The sequence below is a fragment of the Pelodiscus sinensis genome, chromosome 15 (assembly GCF_052426305.1).
Source record: "Pelodiscus sinensis isolate ZL-2025 chromosome 15, ASM5242630v1, whole genome shotgun sequence".
In the NCBI taxonomy this organism is placed as follows: domain Eukaryota; kingdom Metazoa; phylum Chordata; order Testudines; family Trionychidae; genus Pelodiscus; species Pelodiscus sinensis.
In genome coordinates this window covers 22,369,910-22,389,008 of record NC_143066.1, presented here as the reverse complement: position 1 = coordinate 22,389,008, position 19,099 = coordinate 22,369,910, and the positions used below count along the sequence as shown (strand labels likewise).

The window sequence follows — 19,099 nt, the reverse complement described above, 5'->3', positions numbered from 1 at the left end:
TCACTCATCAGCAGGACAGCAGTGCTGGGACACTCAGCTTCCAGGGAGCAACACCAGGGTGAGGATAGAGAGGGCTGGGCCAGGCAGAGCCCAGGCTGCCCAGGGCTAGCTTCAGCCTGGCTAGGCACAGCGGGGCACTGGGGAAGGGGCTCCCTGGCCCCCACACAGCCCAGCCGGGTACAACGGGGCACTGGGGAAGATGGCTCCCCAGCTGTGCACACAGCCTGTGGGGAGTAGCCCTGTTCCCTGTGTGCCACGTGCCCAGCACCTCCTGCTCCGGGACAGGAAGAGGGGGACGCATTCTATTTGCAGGCATACCTCTTCCTCCTTCCCAGCCAGCAAGTTTACAAAGAGGGCCAGCTTCCAGGGCAGCTGCCCCTCTTTGATCCAGCCCAGCTGGAGCCTGGCTCAGACTTGTGGGCTGCGGCTTTCAGTCTGCTGAGGCTGTGCTGCACTTCAGCTGGACCGGATCAAAGAGGGCAGCCACCTGGTCAGCAGCCGCATGCAGCTGCCCCTCTTTAACCCAGTCCAGCTGGAGCATGGCGCAGCCTCGGCGGGCTGAAAACTGAGGCTAGCTGGCTGGGTGGCTGTCCCTGTTTGCTCCAGCCCAACTGGCTGCAGCATTCAGTCAGCCAAGGCTGGCTAAACACCATGGCCAGTGAGGCTGTGCCATGCTCCAGCTGAACTGGATCAAAGAGGGGCTGCTGCCTGGGCAGGTGGCTATAGCAATCGACCCCTATGGGTGCCATGATCAACCGGTCAATCACGATTGACCAGTTGGTGACCACTGGTATAGAAGCAGTTATACTGGCAGAAAAGTCCCTTTACCTGTGTAGAGTATTTTGTTTAGGGAACTGGAAAGAATTATACTGTAGTTTATTGGTAACCCTAATAGTATGCATCCCCTCTCCTGGTCGACTTATTTGTTTCTGTAATTCCTAGTGAGCTTTAAATAAGTTTATCATTGTTAACCTACCATTTCCTCCCTTTCACCTCTTGCCATTCCCTTGTTTCATAGGCAGGCAGAAAATATATACCATACATCAAAATGCTATGCAAATACTTGCCTGAATCCTAAAAATGTTATCATGAGCAGCCATCTGTTTTGTAGCAGACCTTTATTATTTTATCTGACTTGTCAAGGTTATAATAGAATTAATCACAATTCAGGATTTGTAAATGTTTTTTAATGAAATGAAACAACTAGTAGCTTTTTAAATTTGTGATTGTGTTTTTAAGCTTGTAATGACTAGCCTGCAGTCCATTCTAGAAAATGTGGATACACCAGAGTTACTGTGCAAATGTGTCAAATGCATCCTTCTGGTGTCCCGATGTTACCCACATATTTTCAGCACCAATTTTAGGGTAAGCTTGTGCCTGACTTCCTTCTGTTCCCTTCTTTTGTATATAACATTGACATACCATGTCACATAGGTGATTTACCTATTTCATTACTTTCAAGGACACAGTTGACATATTGGTTGGATGGCATATAGATCACACTCAGAAACCTTCTCTGACACAGCAGGTGTCTGGTAAGTGTGACCTATAAAATCATTGCATGTTGTGACTAGTGTTCTTCCCCACGTTGTGTAGAATGTGGACTTATTTCTAAGTGTTGCTCAGTTCCATTGCGCTCACGCTGCTGTGAAGGTAACCTATTTGATCCCCAGGCAAAAGATGCCTCTTGTCACACAGTGGCAATCCCTACAGGTAAGTGGCATTCATGAGTTGTTAGAAGTCCAATTCAGTTCTTCCCCATATGGATTAAATGAATTTATATGGGAGACTTAATGTATTACTAGAACTCAGAATCAAAACACTTCTTGTAATGTATTCTGCACATCAGTCAATTATTATTTAAAAGATGTTTTAGCCATTATATATTTAAATATCATTTGCTTTTCCTTTAAATGTCAAAAATTAAATCATTCTTATAGTTATCAAACCTCAAGTTAATTTCTGAAAACATAGCATCCTTTTTGTGCACCTTTAAAATAATGTTCTGCTGGAAAAGAGGAGGATGGTCTGAGATTCCAGATACTGAAATTAACTTCCTGGCTTTACCACTGACTTCCTGTGGTGATTTTGGGCATGTGATTTAATCTCTCTGTGCTTCATGTGCTCATTTGTAAAAGGAGACTAGTGTTTCCTTTATCTGTTTTAATGGTAGACTCTTTCTTACAATGTATTTATGCAGTGCCTTGTCCAATGGAACCCCATCTCCTGGAGGCTACTTTTGTTACTCTAATGTAAATAATTATAAATAAAAATTTTGTTCTAAAGATTAAATTAGTAATCTTTTCTGTCCCCTTGCTAATATGTACCTGAAATTTTATACCTATGTTCTATTTTGCTTGTAACAATCTGTTTCACTTGGTCTGACTTACACAGGATGGCTACAGAGCTTGGAGCCATTTTGGGTAGCTGATCTGGCTTTTTCCACCACACTTTTGGGGCAATTTCTAGAGGATATGGAGGCATATGCTGAGGTATATGAAATTTATTGTGCAGCAGCTTTAACAGGTCTAAAATAATTCAGGTATAATATAGCCATAAAGTACTGCTTGAAGAGCTTTTTGTTAAGTTTGAAAGCTTGTTTCTCCTACATAAGTTTATCCAATAAAATTATTACCTCATCCACCATGTGTGTGTTTGTGTTTCCTTGTTTTGTAACATTTATAGGAAATATGCCGAGAGTAAGGTGTGTGGTTGATGAGAGGGGACTCAAATGCTACATACACTTACAGAATATAAAATAAAGATGCTTGCATACTACTTGGATGAAATCTTAGCAGTATTAAAGTGATCCCGTCTTGTTTTTAGGAGGAATGTAGTTTTAAGGATAGGAATAGGAAAGTAATAGTGATCTCTTGTAACATATTAGCCAGTAGCTCTTAGATGCATTTTAAACATGTTTATTAAAACACTGGAATGCAATATTGCATTTTCTTAAAGACACAAGGTGAATGAGAGATCTTTTATTGGACCAACTTCTAGTGGTAAGAGAGCCAAATTTTTCTTAGCATTTCCTTCTAGTTTGTAATCTTGTCATGATTTCCTGTTAAAACAGATGAGATGATGTTGAGACATCACAGTAATTGGGGGGAAAAAAAAAAGTTGCTTCTTAAATCTGACATCATATGGTAACTGGATTTGTTTTGCTATAAATTACAACAATAATACATCTGTAATTTGTACATCAGTAATTTAGCTCAACATTTATGGAGACTATATACACAAAGCTAATATAAATATAGTTTTCTAGATATTTTGTGTTGCTTGTAATCTTTAATTAACAAGTATAATTACAGCTTTATGAAGCTATGTAGAAAGAGAAAATTCAGGGTTTCTTAGTGTTGTCATATATATTATATATATGGGATGTGTGTGATATTAAAATTGCAATTTAAATATATTTTGTTTATTAGAATTGCTTATGCTTACTTCATAGGTATGCTTAATGATATATGTTTCCACATCTAGGACCTAAGCCATGTGGCCTCTGGGGAATCAGTGGACGAAGATATTCCTCCTCCTTCAGTATCATTACCTAAATTAGCTGCACTTCTTCGGGTTTTCAGCACTGTGGTGAGGAGTATTGGGGAACGCTTCAGCCCTATTAGAGGACCACCAATTACTGAAGCATATGTAACTGATGTAAGATTTCAGTACCTGTTTCATGCTACTTATTAAGAAATACTTGCTGATAAATTGACTACAAATAATAATGAAACCCAGTATTGTATATTTTTGCAATATTTGGCAACATACAAGTATACTCATGGTCAACTTTATTCAAGGATTATATTTGTTTGCCAGCTAACAATCTGATTTAATATTTTGTAATGATTGTAACAGAAGCCTGATAGCTATGTGCCAGAAATCACAATGTTTGATGTCATTATTTTTACGAAGGTGTTTCATTCTGACTTGTCTATAGACATTTGTTGTTATGATCTGTTCATGTAACCTAGTGATTCTCAAACTGAGGTCTGTGAACCACTTGGGCTCAGGGCTTGTCGCCTCCTGCAGCGGGGAGCCCATGCTGGTGCTCCAGCTCCGCCTCTTCCTCTCCCTATTGGAGCGCCAGTGTGGGCTTCCCGCTGAGGGGGAACGGCAGCGCCAGAAACTTCTTGCCTGGAGGCTTTCCCCAGTGCTCCCATTGGCCAGAATCATGGCCAATGGGAGCAACAGAGTGTGTAGAGCCAAGTAAGTGCCCCCCTTACATATGTTGAGCTCATCAGTTAACTGTGTACACATTTACACTTTCACAACCCTATAAACAACAGTGATTTGGACATGTATATGTGCACGTGTATTTGTGTGTCTATATATATCTAGAAATTCCTGTAGGACAACAGAGTGATGTAATCATGTCACTGTGTCACCCCGCTCCCCCAGCCTCCATAGAGTCAGAAGCGGCGGCCATGGCTTGGGATTCCCCCCTTCCGGCCCCTCCTCGGAGGGCTCCCTGCTGGTCTTCAGCTCCCCTGCAGGAGGGCCTGGGGGGCGGCGGTGCCAGTAATTGCTGCCAGTCCAACTTCTCCTTCCAAGTTCTGGGTCCTGACACTCTGCAACCCACCAAGGAATCACTGCCTGCCTCAGGCTGCTGCCTGCCTGGTGTTCCAGCCTCATCGTTCCCCCTCCCAAGATTACAGCGCTGGCTTCCTGCAAGGAGGGGGGAGGGGAGAGCCCCAATCTGGCTTGATGAAGCATGCACACTGTTGTGGGGAGGGGAGGAGCAGCACTCATGCTTCCCCGCAAGCTGAATCTGGCACAGAGCCTCGGGATACTCCCCTCTCTCCATAGGAAGCTGGCACTGTAATCTTGCAGGGGGGCATGAGGCTGGAGTGCCAGGCAGACAGTTCCCCACCGTTTGGGTGGCGGTGCATCAGGTCCCCATACCCAATAGTAGAAGTGGTGCTGGAGGCAGCTTCCCCATTGGAGCAGTGGGAAAAGCCTCTGGTCGCTGGGAGTGGTGCGTGGCACAAAAAAAGTAAGTGTCCCCTGCTCTTCATGCCGAGACCCTGCACCCCCATTCTGCTCCTGCCCCCTTCCTTCATCCAGACACCCTGCCCTCTCTCCCTTGGCAAGACACCTTGCTGCCAGCCCGATCCTGCCCCCCCTTTCCTGGCCAGACACCCTGTCCTCAGTCTGCATTTCTATTATTCTATGTAGTAGCATGTAGATGTGGGTTTTCTTAAGTAGATATACTTAAGTAATATCCAATACTAGTTTTGGTTAAACTGACTTGAATTTGCTTTTCTTTTTTTCCAGGTTCTGTACAGAGTAATGAGATGTGTAACTGCAGCAAACCAAGTGTTCTTCTCTGAGGCTGTACTGACAGCTGCCAATGAGTGTGTTGGGGTTTTACTTGGTAGTCTGGACCCTAGTATGACTATACACTGTGACATGGTCATTACATATGGGTTAGATCAACTGGAGAATTGCCAGACTTGTGGTACCGATTATATCATCTCAGTCTTGAATTTATTGACACTGGTACATACAAATTCTCATTTTTGTGGGGATTTTTAACTAGAAAAAATATTTCTCACATCTCATTCAGGCACCTGAATTACAAAGTGATTTAATAATAAATCAGAATATTTGCTTCCTTTCTTTCTGTTTCAATATCTTGTATTCCCCTTGCCCAAACCAAACCAAACCAACCAAGCAAACAAAAATCTATCAAATCCATGTAATAATTTTGAAAAGCTGGTAGAGCTTGTGGTGATAGTCTTCTGATTTTGTTCCATTATTGCAGGAGTGGGCAATAATTTTTGTCTGGGGGCCACTTCAAACATTTTTGAGGTAGCTCTGGGCCACCCCGGAAGGGGCAGGGCCTAAATGGAAAGGGGCGGGATTACCCCATGATTGGTCCGGGAGTGGGGGAGCCCCTTTGCCCCCCCGTTCCCACTAGACACCCATGCCCTGGAAGAGGCTTGGCACGCTCGAAGCCTCCTTCTGCCCTGCGAGGAGCACATGAAACCTCCTTCCGCCCTGCAAGGAGCATGTGGCACTTTGAAGTGCTGTGGGCTCCTCCCAGGGCTGGGGCAGGGCAAAGGAAGCCTCATGCCGCTCCCTCCCCTCTCGTCAGGTCCTGATTGGCCGGGGGGGCAGGGGAGCACACAAAGCCTCCTCCACTCTCCCACCCCCCCCAACCCCCCGCAAGCAGCCTGCGGCACTTTGAAGCCTGGAGATGGGGGAGCAGCAGGGCCTCTGTGGGCCAGATCCACCTGCTTGGCGGGCTGAATCTGGCCCATGGATGCCCTTTTGCCCACCTCTACGTTATTGATTGGTGTGTCCAGTTTGTTCAAAATAATTTCCTTTGACCTTTGGATCATAACTTTTCTTTAACCAATATATTAATAATTGGTGGTAGTATTTTTGCTGAAAGGCCAGAGAGGCTGGGATTTAGTGTGTTTATTCAACTGCTCTGCCCTGGCTGAAGTTGGATACTGGACTACTGCGGAATATTAATCTGAACACCCAGGGTGTTGACTAAGCGTTCTGTTGGCTAATCAGCCATATTATCACATTACCAAACTTATGTCCAGCAACCTATATTGGTCTTGAATTCCACTTAGGTTGACAAGATAGCATAAAAATACCCCGTCCTCTCAATATTGAATTTTGGAGAGCAATTGCACATTACATAAATAACTATATGTATATATTTTTTCATTAACTTGTTTCTTAACTTAAATGTTGTTAAATGTCTATAAATATCTTTAAGGGGTTCTGATGCATTAAATTCTATAAATTAGTGCCATAAATATGCATGTTTGAAAAAAGAATTCAGATGACTGAAGATATACATTATCACTGATTGTTTTGTCTCTAGATTGTTGAACAAATAAATACAAAATTGCCATCGACATTTGTAGAGAAACTGTTTATACCAGAATCTAAACTACTTGTTCTTCGTTACCATAAGGAGAAAGAGGTAAGGAGTGGATGGCTGCTACCAATATGCTTCTGTAGTTTGGATACTATTTTAGCACACTGGCATATTAACTTATGGAATTTTACCTCCTAAAAAAGTTGGCTAGATGTCTGAACTTATTTAGGAAAACAGAAGCCCAAACGCAGGTTTGGCTATTATTCATTTGATTGTGGCACATAGGGAAAAATACTTTGATCTCACATACCAGACAGAAGAGAGATCTTTTCTAAACTGTTTTTATAAATTGCATATGCAGCAAATGGTGTAAATATAAATTGGAAGGTGGAAAAGAAAATGCCAGTTACAATGTTGGTTTTTTTTGTATGCACTAAATATAACTTAACTCAAAGTTTTATTCAGGAGGGATTTTAGCATGTATTTAAGCTTAATTCATTTTTTAGTTTTGCAGTTGATGCTTAATGGAAATTGACCCACCTGTCTTAATTTGTTTTACTATTGGCTGGCATGGTTTTGATATCCTAAAATGGTAATCTGCTTAATTTGCCTAGCAGAATTAAGGAAGCAGTTGAGAGGCACTGTCATAACATGCATGTTCATAAGTCTCATCTAACAAGAATGCTTCGCTTCAGAAATATCACACGGTTAAATGATATTTGAATCGCTTCATTTTCAAGGTTGTTGGAGCAGCCCATGCTGTATATCAAGCGGTATTGAGCCTGAAGAATATTCCTGTTTTGGAGACTGCTTACCGGCTGATTCTGGGAGAAATGACCTGTGCTCTAAACAGTCTCCTTTGTAGCCTACAGCTTCCTGAGGCATGTTCTGAAATCCAGCATGATGCTTTTAAGAACCATTTATTCAATGTGGCTAATGCAAAATTTGTAATTATATTTGACCTCAGTGCCCTAACTACTATTGGAAATGCTAAAAACTCATTGATTGGGGTAAGTACTTAATGGCAATAAACAAAAGTAATTTTTACTCAATAAATTATATATATTTTTTGGCTCTTTTTGATGGTCATAAGTCTTTGAGGATTCATATAATGCACCTAATCTTTAGAGCCCTGTGCGGATAGAAATGTCTATCTGCATATGCAGATATCCACGGACAGACATTGTGATCCACAGATCTTCAAGTCTGTGCTCTCCTGCCTTTGCTGCCAGTGGAGAGAACCACTGCGTAACAGCAGGGAGCAAGCGCCCCATGCCAGCAGCTTTTCCCGGCAGCGTGTCTAAACCTTCCTCAACTCCGCTCCCAGCGGGTTTGTATGACCTGGAACAGGAGATGCTATGGCTGGAGGCAGGGCTAGGAGTGGGACAGCCACGTTGTCAGGAGGAGCTGCTGGTGCGGGGCGCTGGCTCCCTGGTGCAACAGGGTAACAATCCTCTCAAGGCCAGCCCACAACGTTTTGGCACCTGAGGCGGGGAGCTCAAATGATGCCCCCATGCCACCTTTTCTCCTGCCTGCCTGTTATGTCTCTTGTGCCCTCCTTCCTCCAGCACATCACTCCGCCATCTCTGTGCATCTAGAGCAGAGAGAATACATATGCACCAGCAGCAGACACAATTCTACACTCTGGGTCCTAGTGGTGTCATTCCTCTCCCTTCCCCTTTCCTCCCCCCCCCCCCAACCATCCACCCACCCACACACAGTCTGGCACCTGAGGTGGCTGCCTCAGTTCTCCTCATAAGGCCAGCCCTGAATCCTCTCCATTGGCCAAAGGGGCTCTTGGGAGTGGAGCCCTGCAGATCACAATATCAGTCTGCAGATAGACATTTCTATCTGCGCAGGGCTCTACTAATCTTCATTTCATACATGCATATATGTACTTAAGGTGTCTTTTTTTTTTCTTGATTTCTCATCATAGTTAATGGGGGAGTTTTAATATTCACTTTAGTGGTGCAAAATTTGTTGAGAAAATTATTTCTAATCTTAAAGATCTATTGAAATGTTATTTCCACATTATTGTTCTTTACTGGAGTGATGGTGTATTGCTTCTGATACTATTGCCAGAACATTTACCATCTTGATGAGAAAAGAAAGAGAGAAATAATTTTGGCGTATCTTGCAGTGATTTTCACTGACCGTATAATACTACCTTGCATTTGATATGTGTTCTGTCTTTTCAAGGTAGAATATAAAACTTTTGGGGCAACTTATGTACAGAGTGCTTTTAAAAAAACAGGGACTGCAAAATATATTTCCAACTTTGTTTGCTAATCTATAGGATAATTTGCCTATTCATATTTTAAATGATTCAACGAAAGAAAATATAGTATTTGAGTACAATATGTGAAAATTACTGAGTAGGAAAGAAAAATATAGAAGCCTGCGCTATTTCCAACTTTTGTATTGTACCACTTTGATTCAAACTAACTTTGCATTACCTTTAAAGAAAACTTTTACATCAGAAAAGACTGATGTGTGTTGTTTCAATCATGGGCAGGAAAGCATTCATATTTGAGAAACTCTAGATAGACAAAACAGCAAGGCTGTGTCTACATTGGCATCCCTTTCCGGAAAAGAGATGCTAATGAGACACTTCGGAATTGCAAATCCGCGGGGGATTTAAATATCCCCCGAAGTGTCTCATTAGCATCCCTTTTCCGGAAAGGGATGCCAATGTAGACACAGCCCAAGAGTTCTAGTAAAAATGTCCTAATCTCAGCAGGTTTTTTTGTGATTTCAGCATTAGATTTTTGTTGCAAGCAAATGTATGACAATTTATTTCTTTATAAACCAGACACATGTATATATGACTAATTGCAATATGCTTTACACTTATATTTTTGTGCTTTTATTACAATTGTTTTATAGATGTGGGCCCTTTCTCCAACTGTTTTTGCACTGCTAAGTAAGAATTTGATGATTGTTCACAGTGACATAGCAGTTCATTTTCCTGCTGTCCAGTATGCAGTTCTCTACACTTTATATTCACATTGTACCAGGTAGGAAGATCACTAAGGCATTAATATTTAAGATTATAAATAGATTTAAACTGTATTTGAGTTTTAAGAAAGAATTTTACTATAGCAGTACTGATGTTAGTGTAAGCAATGTTTCGGCACCATTTGGGGGAAACAAAAAAAGCAGTGATGTAGCACTTTAAAGACTAACAAGATAGTTTATTAGGTGATGAGCTTTCGTGGGGCAGACCCACTTCTTCAGAACATATTCTGGAAGTGAATTGGCATGACCATTATATAACAGAAGGATACAATGGAAAAAATAAATTACAAACTAATGAATCAGCTACATAGAACAGAAGGTGGGGTCATGCCAATTCACTTTCAGAATATGATCTGAAGAAGTGGGTCTACCCCGCGAAAGCTCATCACCTAATAAACTATCTTGTTAGTCTTTAAAGTGCTACATGACTGCTTTTTTTGTTTTACCAAGATAAGACTAACACAGCTACCTCTCTGTTACTTTTCATTTGGGGGAGAGGTAGATACGTTGGAGAGTAGGGATAGGGTCTAAAGTAATCTAGACAAATTGGAGGATTGGGCCAAAAGAAATCCAATGAGGTTCAACAAGGACGAGTGCAGAGTCCTGCACTTGGGATGGAAGAATCCCGAGCACTGTTACAGGCTGGGGACTGACTGGCTAAGCTGCAGTTCAGCAGAAAAGGACCTGGGGATTACCATGGATGAGAAGCTGGATATGAGTCAACAATGTGCCCTTGTAGCCAAGAAGGCTAATCCAAGCATGTATTAGGAGGAGCATTGCAAGCGGATCTAGAGAAGTGCTTATTTGGCATTGATGAGGTGACATCTGGATTACTGCAACCAATTCTGGGCCTCCTATTACAGAAAGGATGGGGACACATTGGAGAAAGTCCAGCAGAGCGCAACAAAAATTATTAGGGGGCTGGAGCACATGGCTTGAGAGGAGAAGCTGGGGGATTTGGGCTTGTTTAGTTCACAGAAGAGAAGAGTGAGGAGGTATTTGATAGCAGCCTTTAACTACCTGAAGGGAGGTTCCAAAGAGGATGGAGAGAGGCTGTTGTCAGTAGTGATAAATCATAAAACTAGGAGTAATTGTCTCGGGTTGCAGTGGTGGAGGATATTAGGAAAAACTGTATTACTAGGAGGGTGGCGAAGCATTGGAATGGGTTACCTAAGGAGGTGGTAGAATCTCCATTCCTAGAGTTTAAGTCCTAGCTTGACAAAGCCTTGGCTGGGATGATTTAGTTAGGGTAGGTCCTGCTTTGGGCAGGGGATTGGATTCAACCTCCTGAGGTCTCTTCCAACCCTATGATATTATTCTCTTATAAATCCTTATTTTTGTTGATTTTATTTTCACAAATACTATATCTCATCCATGAAAAATGGTTCCAGGTTGAAATTGGCCATGCATATTTTGTTTCCTAAAAATCTTGTGCAAAATGTAATTTTAGATATTTTTAAGATGGCAAATTAAGGTTTATTTTATAATTTAAGTGTGTCAAAATAAGTAAGCAAACTTATTTTGATATGGACTAAAGATTTTCCTTTAGTTAAAAAAAAAAAAAAAAAAAAAAACCTCTAGTACATTACATGATTCCTCTTACATTAGTGTACTCTTTCTAGTATGCATTAAACAGTGTCTACATGATTCCTCTTACATTTAGTGTACTCTTTCCAGTATGCATTAAACAGTGTCATTTTGTATGTGTGGAATCTTGCATGAAAGCATTAACAAAAGCATTGTATGTTACAGCTGCAAAAATTGAAGTAGATTTTAATTGTTGTATTAGGGATAAAATGCCTGTGAATAGAAAACTTTTAGATTTCAGATCAGCAAGTAGTCATAACATGAGTGAGATGCAAGGGTGAAAGTCTCAGAGCGGTAGCCATGTTAGTCTGTAACTTTAAAAACTAGTAATCCCGTGGCACCTTAGAGACTAACAAAAATAGTATCATAGTTTCTTCTTCAAGTAGTGCTGGGTGCTGGTGTGTCCTTGTGCCAGTGACCGGAGGTTTTTCTAGCAGTGTCAGCTACACATGTGCTGTGGTGCCCCCTCATGCCGTTGGTGTCAGTTAGGCACATGTGCAGCTCCCTCAGTTCCTTCTTTGTCATCCTTGTCAGCAGATGGAGCTTCTTTCCATCCCGCTATTCTACAGAGAAATGACCCCCCCCACACACACACAATGGTTAATTCTCCTTAGTTTCCTCACATTTCCAAGCTTTAACCTCCCCTTCCCCGCTCCGCCACAACACTATACCTCCCCCCCCCCCCCAAAAAAAAATTATGTCGGCCTGCCGCTTTTCATTGCGCCTACTGCTGGGATCTCCCGGCTTCAAGAGGTGTGATTCGGGCCGGGATGCTATGACTGTCTGACGGGCATTCTGTGTGTATAAAGTGCCTTGGAGAATGGCACCAAACATAAAAGTGCCCTCATTGCTCTAAATTGACGGCCAGAGCATGCCACGACCTTGCTAACAGACTAAAGACCTTCCTCTATGAAAGGTGTCTCCAACTATCTTTAGAGGACACAACAACTGCCTCAAAATCATCAGCCGAGTCGAAAGGTTTGGATAAATCACGTCCCTCTACCTCTTCTGGCAAGTCTGTCTCACAAACGAGACTATCTCTAGCCCGATCCTTACCATTGGCACCGACTGCCTCGAGGGTCAGCACCGCGGACAGGCACAGCACATCGGGCATGGCACCAGCCAAGACGCTGGTACCACATAAGAGGGTCCAATCAGAACCCAAACAAAAACAAGTGGCACCGGTGGCACTGACAACACTGTCCGACCAACAGAAACACCGCTCAGCACTGAAGCAGCCAACTCACTCGGCACTGACACTCAAGAGACCCCGTGCCAATATGCCACCTCTGGACTAATCAGCTCCGCCTACTCCCATGCCATAGCAATATGAGAACCTTGGCACCAACCCAGGAGCATTGGTGGTACGATTCTCCTATTTTGAGCCGCCCCTCACCAGCACTGGAATCCCCAGGCTCCTCCATACAATCGGTGCACTCTCGCAGGTCACCGAATGTGTCTCACTCCCTGAGTGAAGCCGGCGCCAAGCCACGCAGCAATTTTTCTTCCCAGCACTCCAGCTCGGCACACAGAGCCCCATCCTTGGATACTGGACCTTCTACATTTGCATACCCACCACCAACAGCGCTACCCTGAAATACTCATCATTATACGTATCCGCCATCCTCTTACCCGGGACAATAGCAATCATGGGATTCATGTCCTCATGCGAAGACTCATCACATCGCACATTCCATAACATCCAGGAAACCACCTTTTTCTCCCCAACCCTCTACCTTGATGACACTGCCTAACTTCCTAGTCCAGACTCAGATGGAAGACTCTTTGTCGGAGGGTGAAGAGAGGATGCCTGTCCATAATTTGTCATCCTCACCAGATGAGGTGGTAATATCCATCACCCCACCACCGTCGGACAACTCAAAAAAGTTCCAAGAACTTTTTAAAAGGGCAGCTTTGTCTCAAGAACAAGACTTGCAGGAAGTTCAATAAAAGCAGTATAGTTTTTTTGTGAACCTTGCAGCTTCCTACCTCCTCCAAAATTGTCCTCCCCATGGACAAGGCTATTATGGACCCAGCAGACAACATCTGGCAGACCCTGGCATTTGTTACTCCAAGTAATAAGAGAACAGATCGAAAATACTTCATCACACCAAAGGGAATGGATTTTCTTTTTACTAACCCTCCACCAAACTCCTCTCTGGTAGTCGTTTCTGTTTGACACTGTCAAACAGCCAAACATGAGATCAATGTCACATGTCAAGGATCATAAAAAAAATGGATATTATGGGCCGCAAAGTATTTTCCTCGACCACTCTGCTGCTCAGAGCAGCAAATTATACCGCCATGTTAGCGGATTATGACTATTCTAATTATTCCCCATACCAAGAATTTACACCATGCTTACCCGACCATAAGATGCCTATCCTCCTCAAAATTATGCAGGAGGGCCATACAGTTTCTCGCATGGCACTACAGTCCAGGATGAATGTGGCAGACATGGCCGCATGCGTCACTGCCTCAGTGATTGTGATGCAGAGAATATCTTAGCTCCAAGCATCAGGGGTGCCTAGGGATTTGCAGCAGAAAGTTGAAGATCAACCTCTTCACTGCAAAAACCGATGCAGTACTTCACTGATGATGGTCTCCCTCACCACCCTCAGGATCCTGGGGACATATACACCCCCATTTAAGAGAGCCAGATAAAACAATTGCCAGAGGCCCAGGGAGCCATACAGACAGCAACCAAGATATGACTTCCAACAAAAGCAAAGACCCTAATGACACATAGGCCTCAATGTCAGCAACAACACCAAACGGCAGCAGCCCAACCCTCTACATCCAAATAGCAAATTTGAAGGTTCGGTCGGCAGCCAGAAAGACACTCTCCTTGTGGTTACACCATCAGCCAACCATCCACAATTTAATCACTGCCTCCACCCCTTCTTTCAACAATGGGCTCAAATAACATCGGACAAATGGGTCCTAGAGCTCATCCACTGTGGTTACTCCATCCCTTTCATTTCTCTTCCCCCTACCCATCTCTCTTCAGGGACCCCTCTCACGAGACCTTCCTCAAAGAAATGATGCTTTACCGCCTCTGCTTAGGTACCAACAGAGTTCCATGGCCGAGGGTTTTACTCAACCTATTTTCTGACACAGACAAAGAATGGGGGATGGAGGCCCGTTCTAGATTTACAGAAGCTCAACAAATCTGTCGCTTACCAACGATTCAAGATGGTGACCCTAGCAACAATAATCCCAGCATTGGATCAAGGAGACTGGCTTTTGGCTCTCAACCTTCCAAGATTTCCACATAACAATCCATCCCGCCCACAGACGTTTTCTACAATTCTCTGTTGGGTCTCGTCATTACCATTACCAATACCAAGTGCTCCCTTTTGGCCTTTCAGCAGCTCCCAGAGTATTTTCCAAAACTCTAGCCATTGTAGCAGCATGCCTATGTCATCAGGGAGACATAATATTTCCATACTTAGACGACTATCTCATAAAAGTCACATCCCTCCAAGAAACAAAACACATGATCGAGACTACCACAATCCTTTTGCTCTGCCTTGACTTCCATATAAACTATGAAAAATCCATGCTCCATCCCACACAGGTGCTAAAATTTATAGGAGCACACATCGATACCGTCACAGCGAAAGCGAATTTACTGATGCACAGATTCCACACCCTATGCAACCTCATAGCGGTAGCATGAGCGACCCGTACTACGACAGTTTGCGAATGCTTAAAAATTTTGGGCCACATGGCTGTCACAACCTACGTTGTCAGGCTAGCGAGGCTCCAGATGAGATGTCTTGGCTCGCTATACTTTACGCCCCATCCAGAGACCCGCTCTCCAAGTCAGTTCCATTCCACCACGGATCCTTAACTCCCTGCACTGGTGGACGGATTCACACAATGTCTTAACCGGCATTCCATTCTATCAACTGACCCCTACATTTACCATTATGACCCCATACATCACACATGGGATGGGGTGCTCACCTAGGAGCCCTCACGGCCCAGGACAAATGGACCTTCGCAGAGCAAACCCTCCATATCAACCTTTCAGAAATAAGAGCAGTGTGATATGCATGCCAGCATTTCCTACGCTACATAGCTCACAAGACTATCGACATCATGACCAGCAACACCACTTCCATGTATTATATCAATTGGCAAGATGGTGCACGATCCCTATCCCTATGTACAGAGGCTCTCAAGCTATGGAATTGGTGCCTGGCGCACCAGATTACCCCCATTGCCATGTCCCTCCAAGGGGTGTTAAATGTTACAGCAGACCCCCTCAGTTGCAAGTTTTATAACCGCCACGAGTGGGGAATAGACATGCATGCCCTCGGTTGCGTGTTTCACCAATGGGGTCAACCAGACATAGATTTTTTTCGTGACCAGGAACTGCCACTTTTTTTTCATGACTAGCAAATGCCACCTTTACCGTTCCAGAGCAGCCTTAGGGAAGCACTCCCTGGGGGATGCTTTCTCCATCAAATGGGATGCACTGCTACTCTGTGTTCCCATCCCTTCCCATACTTCACAAGGTCATCATCAAAATCAGAACAGATTGAGCTCATGCGATTCTCATCCCACCAGCATGGTTGAGACAAACATGGTATTCTTACCTCTACAGAATGACAGTGATAGATCCCTATGCTTTTCTGCCTCAACGTAGTGTTCTCTCCCAGAATCACGGTGCAATTCTCAACCCCAAACTGCACAAACTCCGCCTCCACACTTGGCTCCTTCATGGCTCCAGGATGCCAAGAATGCCTGCTGTGAAAGAGTAAACGAACTATTAATCAACAGTAGGAGAGTCCACCAGGAAAACTAACCTCTACAAATGGAACAGATTCTCCTAGTGGCTTAAACGTACTCATACTATACCCCCTCAGACTATCCCTCTCCTACTGGGTTACCTCTTTCACCTTAGGGAGTCAGGCCTGGCACTAAGTACTATCAAGGTTCATGCAGCTGCTATAGCCGCCTTCCACCGCACCACTTACGGTGATTCTTTCCTTTCGAACCCAAGCACCAAAAGATTCCTCACTGGTCTACAAAATGCCTTTCCATCCCTTAGCCCACCCTAACGCTAACCCTCTTCCCCCCCCCCCCCACCAATTTCAAAAGAAGAAGGCTTCTATATGGACCCCTACTAACGGTCATAACAAGAGTCTTGATTTCTACATGGACTGCTTCTGCAAATGTTCTGAAACTGACATTGTCAGCAAACAACATCATATAGTATATAACCTCAGTCATGCAGAACACAATGCTAATACACAGCCTCAAAAACAATTCTAACTTCCTAATCAAAGAGGTTGACAAAGGGGGTGCTGTAGTCGTCATGAACAAAACAGTTTGTAACCGGAGGTGACCAGACAACTCACCAACACCAAATTCTACAAGCCTCTCTTCTGTGATCCCACTAAAGAATATAAAAAACCCCAGAAACAGCTGCTCATGAGGCTCTCTGATGCTGCTTAGGACCAAATTTACACTAACTCCCTTCCCCCAATCTCTGACTGGGAGTTTTCTATCTGCTACCCAAGATACACAAACCTGGAAATCCTGGATGACCCATCATCGGTACACTTACAACAGGATTATTTGGCGCTTATTGATTCTCTCCTCAGACCCTATGCTACCAGCACTCCTAGCTACCTTTGAGACACCACCAACTTCCTAAGGAAACTACAAAACATCCATAATCTACCTGAAAATACTATCCTGGCCACCATGGACAAAGAAGCTCTTTACATCAATAGTCCACATGAACAACAATTCCAGGCTATCAGGAACACTACCCCTGATGACAGCACTGCACACCTGATTACACAGCATTGCGACTTTGTCCTCGCCCACAGCTACTTCCTATTCGGAGACAATTTGTATCTTCAAGTCAGCAGCACCCATATGGCACCATAATATGCCAACGTATTTATGGCTGACCTTGAACAATGTTTCCTCAGCTTTCGCCCCCTCTAAGATCTTTACTCTACTTATGCTACATTGATGACATCTTCAATATATAGACCTACGGGAAAGAAACCCTTGAAGAATTTCACAGGGATTTCAACAACTTCCACCCCACCATCAGCCTCGGGCTGAATCAGTCCACACGAGAAATCCACTTCCTTGACACTACAGTACTATTAAATGATGGACAGATTTCCACCATCCTATAACGGAAACCTACTGACCATTATACTTACCTTCATGCCTCTAGCTTCCATCCCAGACACATTTCCCAATCTATTGTATACGACTATATTTGCTCCAATCCCACAGACAGAGACAAATACCCACAGGATCTATATAAAGCATTCTTAAAACTGAAATACCCACTTGGAGAAGTGAAAAAACATAGGCAAAAAAAAAAAAAATACCCACACATGAACTACTTCAAGACAGGCCCAGAAAAGAAAACAGAATTCCACTTGTCTTCACCTATAATCCACAACTTAAACCCCTTCAATGCATTATCAACAATCTACAACCTATCCTGGAAAATGGCCCCTCACTCTGAGGCCTTGGGGGAGTGGCCAATTCTCATTTAGACAACCCCCTAGCCTTAAACAAATTTTTTCCAGTAGCCATGCAACACATCTCCATCATAATAATTCAGGAACCCACCCCTGCAATCAGTCCCAGTGCCAGTTCTCTCCACACATCTATACCAATGATTTCATCACTGGAACCAATGACATCAGCCACCAAATCAGAGGCTCATTTAACTGCACATCCACTAATGTGATCTATGCCATCAAATGCCAGCAATGCCCCACTGCAGTGTATATTGGCCAAACTGGAAAATCGCTACGGGAAAGAATTAATGACCACACATCAGATATCCAAAAAGGCAGTACACAAAAATCTGTTGGAGAACACTTTAATCTTCCTGGACACTCATTAATGGATCTCTAAGTTGCCATTTTGTTTCAGACCAATTCCACAAGCCAAATACACAAAGAAGGATAGGAATTAACTTATTTCACAAGTTTAATTCTTATGCAGATGTTCTGAACTGGGATATAGGATGGCTCACACACTATCTTCCACCTTTTAATGACTTAACCAACCAACCAGTGGAGGTGCTCATGGTTCTTAACAGCCTTTTGTAACTATTTGAACTACCTACTCATTGTCTTGCTTCCCCCCCCCCCCCCGCCCGTTTTTCTCTACCCCTCCCCCCTTCCCTTATTTATTCTTGGATCTGGACTTACTATGATACCATCTACATATTTTGTTAAGTCTTTAAGGTTCTACTAGACTATTTGTTGTTTTTTAAGTTTTTCTTTATTTATGGCACATGTGGTGAACCTTTTTTGGGTTGGGAGCCGCTGATCCACAGAAAAGTCAGTTGGGGACCAGACAAGTGAGAAGCAGAAAAACTTCTCCAAAACCCCCCAATCCTCAGTGATGTGGCCCCCAAATGAGACACCTCACTCCTCTGACACTCCAGCCTTACGGGGAGAGGGGAAGGGACAGGGGGAACTGAGGTTTAGGGTTTCCCATAGGCCAGATTTACCTTTCTGGGGTTTTGGAGTTAATGGATTTTTATGGACCCCTTTTAGGCTCTGAAGTAGGAACAAAAATTAGGAGTTCACTATGTTATACAGGGTTGCCAGTGAGTGAGATGGGGATGCAGGATCTAGGAGGGAA

General features: G+C 43.5%; 1 protein-coding gene across 2 annotated transcripts in view; it reads left to right on the top strand.

Annotated features, from left to right (window-relative positions):
• Positions 1-19,099, top strand: part of SMG1 (SMG1 nonsense mediated mRNA decay associated PI3K related kinase) — a 145,136-nt gene that overhangs the window by 44,318 nt on the left and 81,719 nt on the right. For both annotated transcript variants that reach the window (XM_075899384.2, XM_075899383.2), the window contains exons 7-14: positions 1,240-1,365; positions 1,463-1,535; positions 2,395-2,492; positions 3,487-3,660; positions 5,281-5,505; positions 6,851-6,952; positions 7,588-7,857; positions 9,734-9,864. In XM_075899384.2, the coding sequence (XP_075755499.1) occupies positions 1,240-1,365; positions 1,463-1,535; positions 2,395-2,492; positions 3,487-3,660; positions 5,281-5,505; positions 6,851-6,952; positions 7,588-7,857; positions 9,734-9,864 (1,199 nt within the window). The remainder of the gene's footprint in view (positions 1-1,239; positions 1,366-1,462; positions 1,536-2,394; positions 2,493-3,486; positions 3,661-5,280; positions 5,506-6,850; positions 6,953-7,587; positions 7,858-9,733; positions 9,865-19,099) is intronic.